Source organism: Triticum aestivum, chromosome 7A (assembly GCF_018294505.1).
Source record: "Triticum aestivum cultivar Chinese Spring chromosome 7A, IWGSC CS RefSeq v2.1, whole genome shotgun sequence".
Lineage (NCBI taxonomy): Eukaryota > Viridiplantae > Streptophyta > Magnoliopsida > Poales > Poaceae > Triticum > Triticum aestivum.
Genome location: NC_057812.1, coordinates 126,540,237 through 126,547,019, shown reverse-complemented (window position 1 = coordinate 126,547,019; position 6,783 = coordinate 126,540,237). Strand labels below are relative to the sequence as shown.

The 6,783-nt window shown below is 49.4% G+C and overlaps 1 protein-coding gene across 2 annotated transcripts; it reads right to left on the bottom strand.

Moving 5' to 3' along the window:
• Nucleotides 1-2,643: 2,643 nt before the first annotated feature.
• On the bottom strand, nt 2,644-4,565 carry LOC123150101 (spidroin-1). 2 transcript variants are annotated; one of them, XM_044569902.1, is made up of 3 exons: nt 4,159-4,565; nt 3,965-4,026; nt 2,644-3,431 (listed from the first exon to the last, which is right to left on the bottom strand). In XM_044569902.1, the coding sequence occupies exons 1-3, from the start codon at nt 4,399-4,401 to the stop codon at nt 2,978-2,980; spliced, it is 759 nt and encodes a 252-aa protein (XP_044425837.1). In that variant the 5' UTR covers nt 4,402-4,565; the 3' UTR covers nt 2,644-2,977. The 2 variants fall into 2 exon arrangements, with proteins under 2 accessions (XP_044425837.1, XP_044425836.1); XM_044569901.1 differs by having other exon boundaries at nt 2,644-3,434; nt 4,159-4,562.
• Between the last annotated feature and the right edge of the window lie 2,218 nt (nt 4,566-6,783).

The window sequence follows — 6,783 nt, the reverse complement described above, 5'->3', positions numbered from 1 at the left end:
GAGATATTTACTTTTGGACCGTACGATGTCGAGATGTGTAGGAGGCAATCAACTGAACCCGATGCCCAGAGATGGATCTTCTCATTGATTTTTTGAGGGGTGGATCTTCTCATTGATGGAATCAATCCCGCATGATGATTTTATTTCTATTCTGGGAAAACTATGGGCCATTTGGCATGCTAGGAGGAAGGCCTTACACGAGAATGATTTCCAAAACCCACAGGGAACACACTTTTTTGTTCAGATATACTTATCTGCTCTTGAAGTTTGTAAAACTAAGCATTAACCACGACAACAGCCTGCTAACACTCATGTCCATCATCCTCGATGGATTCCTCCTGCCCATAGGATAGCCAAGATTCGTGTTGATGGCGTTGTGTCTAGATCATCAAGCAGGGGCTCCATTAGTGCGGTGTGCAGGAACTCGGTGGGTGATTACCTTGGACCCTCGGCGATGGTGTGCCCAGGAATTGTTGATTCAATCGTCCTTGAAGCCATGGCTTGTCGAGAAGCGCTATCACTTGCATCTGATCTTTATCTGGACCAACTAGAGATAGCCTCCGATTGCAAAGAACTAGTGAACAACCTCTTTTCTGTCAATGGAGGGCTTCATGGCAATATTGTCCGGGAAATCAGAAGAACCGCGACATCTTTCCAAAAGTCCTCCGTCATCTCTGAAGGGAGAATCTCGAACCTCGAGGCGCATAGCCTCGCTAAACATTCTCTTAGTCTTACACTTGGACGCCATCTTGGCTCCTTTAGCCCCTCGATTTAATGTTGGCCATAGCGGGGGCAACATAATCGGTATCATGCACTTGGGACTAGCAAACATACTTATGTGACAGACAATTAAAAAAAAGAATAGAGTAACATAGGTATATACTGTATCATAATAAATGTTACACTACTATGTGTCATGCATGACAATAAATAAGATGATCTATGATACTATGCACTATAAAGATATTATCATATATATTAGTATCATATGCATGATACAGATAGTATATAATACTCCCCACCATGAATAGCCTAAATCTCATCCCCATGAATAACGAGCAATAAAGTGGAGTGTATTTAGCAAAAAAGAAGATATAGTTTAACTCTTAGATCCGCCACCGCTAGCTGGTGCACGCCGCGTATGGCACCGGCAACAGTGAAGCGGGCGGGAGACGGTGCACGGCGGGGGCGCGCCTTGTGGGACGCGCGGGCGCGGCGAAAGGGAGACCCGGCGAATGGCGACGTGACAACGGAACAAGGAAGAAAGAAAGAATGTAACGCCGACGGATGAGCCGCGTCAGTTGGTTTGTCGCATGCCCGCATCTCGCGTCGTGCCTAACTGAGCCTGGTGGGGGTCGGGGTGGTGCCAGATCCGGATCGGCGTAACGTACCACAGCAGGGTTTGTTTTTTTAGCATCGGTACAGACATAAGCGCTCATATACACGCGCATACATTCACCTTATGAACGCACACACACACCCTATTTCTATGAGCACCTTCGAAAGACTGAGCCGTCATATCATCTTGAGATTTACGAAGTCGCCGTAGGCGCCTCATCGTCGACGAGAACGTCTCCTCCCACTGAAAGCGCATCGCCGGAAATCCTGAAATAAATCCAGGAGTAATGCGAGCACCAGGATTTGAACTCTGGTGGGTTGGGGATACCACTGTCCACCTAACCAACTCAACCACAGGTTGATTCGCAGCAGGGTTTGTTTTTTTGAGGATCACGTACCACAAGTGGTTTTCTTTTAATACCAGTACAGACACAAACGCTTACATACATGCGCATACATTCATCCCTATGAACGCACACACGCACATCCTATTCCTATGAACACCTCCGAAAGACTGAGCCGGCATATTATCTTGAAATTTATGAAGTCACCGTAGGCACCTCGTCGTCGACGGAAACGTCTCCTCCCAGTGAATGCGCATCGCTGAAAATCCTGAAATAAACCCAAGAATAAATGTGAGCACCCGGATTTGAACCTTGATGGGCTGGAGATACCACAGTCCCTCTAACCATCCAACCACAAATTGGTTCGCCGTACCACAGGTGGTGTGTACTCAGCAGATTATATAGCCACCTGCGCCCGGCCTCAACAGGTCCATCGGCTATACTAGTAACTGCCAGTACATTTTTTCAGTGGCTAAATCATCAGTCATTTTGTACTGTATACTAATAAGCAACCATAAAATTTACGTTATTAAGAAGATTACGTTATCATGCTCGAGGAGATCCCTAGTTTCTTGGTAACCAGCCTCCTTGCTGATTGCCCGAGGGACATTTTTGTTGAATAAAAGCTTTCTGATTTGCTCGCAAAAAAAAGAAGAAGATTACATTATGACATTGATGCTCGCATTATTTTTGAATTTATTTCAGCCTTCCGGTGATGTTCGTTCAGTGGAAGAAGTCGTTCTCGTCGACTACGAAATGCTCGTATTATTCGTGGATTTATTTCAGCCTTTTAGTGATGTTCGTTCAGTGAGAGAAGATGCTACTACATGATGCTCGTCTGTGTGAGCGTATTCATTTGTACTGTGTTAGAAAAGATCACGTTATTTTATAGTACTATAAACCTTCCTATTCTAACATTGTCTATGAATGCCCAACAATTATTTCCGTCGTTCACAAGTCGTACGGCAACTATTTCTCTGAACAAAATGTATGTGCTTTACCCCTCAAAGTTGCACCAACCACAGGAACGAACGAACGATCTACACGAGAGGACACTGTTCTTCTTACAAGCGGCGCCTGCACTTGCACAGTCGCAGTGTTGCATGGCTGATGATGGCAGCCGCTGCCACAATTACACGGGCATTCCCGGTCGAATTTTGGCGCAGGTGCACAAACCACTAATCACAGGCCAAGATCGCCGCTGGCTGCTCCCATGTCCATGTGCCCTCACCTGCATGCCACCGCCGACATTGATATCCACACAAAACGCAGCAGCAATTCACGTCGCCCACCGCCTAGTAGGGCCGCAGGCCCGGCTCCTCCGCCTTGGCCGCCGCGGTGGTCACCGCGACACCGACGGGCATCCTGGCCCGGTGCTCGGTGCGGCCGAGCTGGCCGGGGCCTCCGCGCCCGCCGCCACCGACGCCGGCTGCGGCGGCCGCCGCCGCACTGCGCATCCGGCCCTTGCCCAGGTGGTGCTCGCAGAGGGAGTAGCCGACCAGCGTCGGCTGGCTGCAGCGCCATCCGCGCCCGTTCACGCGGCTGCACCGTGACCCCTCCATCAGCACCGCCGGGCCGCGCCGCTTCTTGGCCCCGCCAGCCGCGCCGCCGCTGCCATTCTTCTCCTCCTTGACGTCCGACAACGCCGCCACGCCATTCGCGACCGGATCTTCCACCTTCACCGCCCGCTCGCCGGCGCCCGTGCATGCCACGTCCGGCTTCCAGCCGGCGACGCCGCCATGGCCATTGCTGCTGCAGGTGCAAAAAAAAGCATCATCATTTCGCACAAAACAAACCCCGGACTAACAGCGCCGATCAAGACGTGACTGACGAAACGGGTAGTAGGTGGCAACAAGCCATGATGGCCATGCGCACTAGAGGCCAAGGCCGCCGGATCGCACAACAAAACAAGGGCCAAACGAACAGGCTGTGATCGAGATCAGCGAACGAAACCAAACAAATCCACGACCGAGACGGCAACAAGACGAGGCGCCTATGTATGATTATGGGGCGGGCGGACGGACGGGAGAAGAGAAGATGCCCACAGGGCAGTCTTGTCCGACAGGCAGGTGCAGTGCGTGCACTAAAATAATAGTTGGATCCGGCCATGCCTAGACTCCTCATGGGTCAAGCTGGCATGGCCACTATCAAACAGTGGAGGGAAAGATACTAACAGAAGGAAAAACAACCCATTTCCTAGTCAAAATTCACAAAGCTGTGATCTTTCTCTCCCATGTAGGAGTGTATGTCTTTCCGCACTTGTTTAATCGAAGAATCCATACCTGCTGTGAGCGCCGTCAGCTCCATGCTCCGCCGCCGCGCCCTGGCCCTCGACTGCATTGTCCTGAAACCCAACCGGCAAAAGCAACAGAAAACATTCAGATGTGACTAAAGAGAACGTCCAGATCTAGGCACCTGCGCCGTGGGTGCAACTGCAAGATCGAACAAGCCGAATCAAGAAAGAGCCACGGCGCACCTGCGGCAATGCCAGGCGCCTGGCGGCGGCGGGCTTGCGGCCGAGATCCGCATTGGCATGCGGATGCGGCGGCCTGGCCCGCCCCTCCTCCTCCTCGTCGCCCCCGCGTCCCTGGCCGCGCTCCTCCGCATTCCGCGGGGTCTGGTGCGTGGATGTGGACGGATCTGAGCGGTACTGCTGCTGGTGGTGCAGCAGGGCGGCGGTGTAGGGGGAGGGCTGCTGCGGCCTCCTCCTGATCCTCATGGACGGGCGAGGAGATGGGGACGGAGGGAGGGAGGAGGCAGCGACGGAGGAGGAGGAGAAGATTTGGGGAGGGTGCAAATTAAAGAAGGGAGGCTTTTGGGGTGCTGGCTTGCTTTTTATGCCTCATCATCGTCGTGCCCGCATTTATTTATGGGAGGGAGGCCAGTAAATATACGGGAGTAGAATAGTGGTAGACGGTGCAGTTTTCAGCACTGCCTGCTGTCTGGCTTTGGCTCGGCATGCAGCACGTGCCGCCGGTGGCTTCCGGGGCGACGCCGGCCGTCGGATCGGGGGGACGGGCGGCGGGGATCGGGGGATCGGCGGGCATGGACCGATCTGGTCTTGATCGCCCCGCGGTGGATGGATCGGTGGCATGAGATGAGAGCTCCGGAGGGGCGAGGGGAGTGGGTGGTGCAACTGGCTTTGCCAATTGCGCAGGTTGGATGGCCCATGTGGGGGTTTTTGGACCCGTTCGGACGAATTTAAGCTGCCTATATATGCCTAAGGGCTCCTTTGATTCAAAGGATATCTTTAGGATTTTTGGAGGATTGAAATCCTTAGGATTTTTTCCTATATCAGCCCTTTGATTCATAGGATTGGATCCTATAAGAATTTATCCTATGAAATCTTTTGTACTACATTTTATCGGAAATCTAACATCCACTCCAACCTCTTTTTACATTTCCTTTGTTTTTCATGTGGCATCAAACACTCTTTACTAATCCTATAGGTTTCAAGTTGACATGCCACTGCAATCCTATACTTTTCATATTCCTACATTTTCAAAATCCTGTGAATCAAAGAGGCCCTAAAATGTTCGTAGTGTAGTTTGTCGGTTAGACGGAAATGTTATGTGATCAAATATTTTTCTTGAACACAGGACAATCAAAGACGCGCACATATACTCACTCTGCAATGTATGTACATCATATCTCTATGAGCACCTTCAATATACTAAGCCGGCATAACATCTTCAGGCCGACGAAGACCGGTCAACGGGAATGTCTCTTTCCAGAAAAATGCGCACAACAGTGTCAGGTCGAGGACTTGAACCGTGGTGGGCAGATTCCACCACACGGAACTTAACCATCTTAGTTCGCGTGATCTAATATTATGAAGAAATCACAGAGGCTTACCTATTTAACTGGCCTTGGAATGCAATACCGTCATTTTTCAATCAGCTTTTCAAATATGTGTATGGACAAATGACATGTTCAATTAAAACACGGAAGTTCACAAAACAATTGACTCCTGCAAAATAACCCCATGTGCTAACCATAAAAACCAGGATGGACAGAAGACATGGGAATGATCAAATATTATAATGACAACGCAGAGTTTTATTAATTTGGTTAGCCTCGGAATTCAACTGTATCTCTTTTCAATCGGGCTCCCGAGTCTCAAATATGTGTAAGGGCAAAGGAAGCGTTCATGGCATGCGTGGAAATTTCACACAAAAACGGTTCAACTACCCAGAGAAAATTCCACGTACTAAACATAGGTAACCGAAACGGGGAGGAGAACAGTGTTTGTTTGCCACAAGCAAGATCAACACACCTAGACTTCGATCATTCCTCTCGGGCATGGTTGGGAGCAATGTCAAATGGGGTAACAATTCGTCCGGCTACCGCAACTCATTAGACTAGGACGGGGGAGGGATGCCAATGACCTAGGATTAGAGAACTACATCCGGGGCGTGCAAGGAGATGGCACATGGAGACGGCGTTGATGGGAGCACTTAAGCAAGCATCTTTATTATTTTCCATGACAAGCACACGGAGCGGGTGGCGCTGAGTGGTCAACACAAAGGAGCGATGAGGGTGCAAAGAAAACCTAAGGACCCTAGAGTTTGAAAGACATATTTTCAAGGCAAAGAAGGCATAGCTGTAAGTTGAGTTCATGAATGATCCAACATGTGTGGTTAGAGATGGCATTCATTACGGTGCATGTGATGAAATCCAATTTTGGTGAGATAAAATTAGCTACTTTAGCCATTCATTTATTTGCATTTTTCATAACCAACAATAATGAAAAATTGTCACAAAAATTGTGTGTGCATACATAAAGTACTCCAACATTTCAGCACACGATTTTGTTCCATTTTTCAAAATTCATAGATCATTTGTTAATATTCCAAAAGCCAGGTGCATATGACATGAGTTCCAGGACTATATCATTATTCTCATAAGTAAATGACCACACACATGGAGCTTACTCAGAAGGCGCGAACACTAGTCCCTATTTAGAAATAGTATCGGCCTAGCGACAAAGAGTCCTCCTCCTTCCATGTTGATGGGGATGATGGGGCTCTCGGTGATGTCTTTCGTGACTCAGCTAGTGGCTTTATAGCGGTAGCATGCAGAGACAAGCAACAGGGCCTCA

Excerpts from the sequence above, each read along its gene's own strand:
- LOC123150101 (XM_044569901.1), bottom strand. The coding sequence starts at position 4,401 with ATGAGGATCAGGAGGAGGCCGCAGCAGCCCTCCCCCTACACCGCCGCC. Across the intron at positions 4,027-4,158 it reads GGCGCCTGGCATTGCCGCAG|GACAATGCAGTCGAGGGCCA; the intron begins GTGCGCCGTGGC and ends GTTGGGTTTCAG. Across the intron at positions 3,435-3,964 it reads GCTGACGGCGCTCACAGCAG|CAGCAATGGCCATGGCGGCG; the intron begins GTATGGATTCTT and ends TTGCACCTGCAG.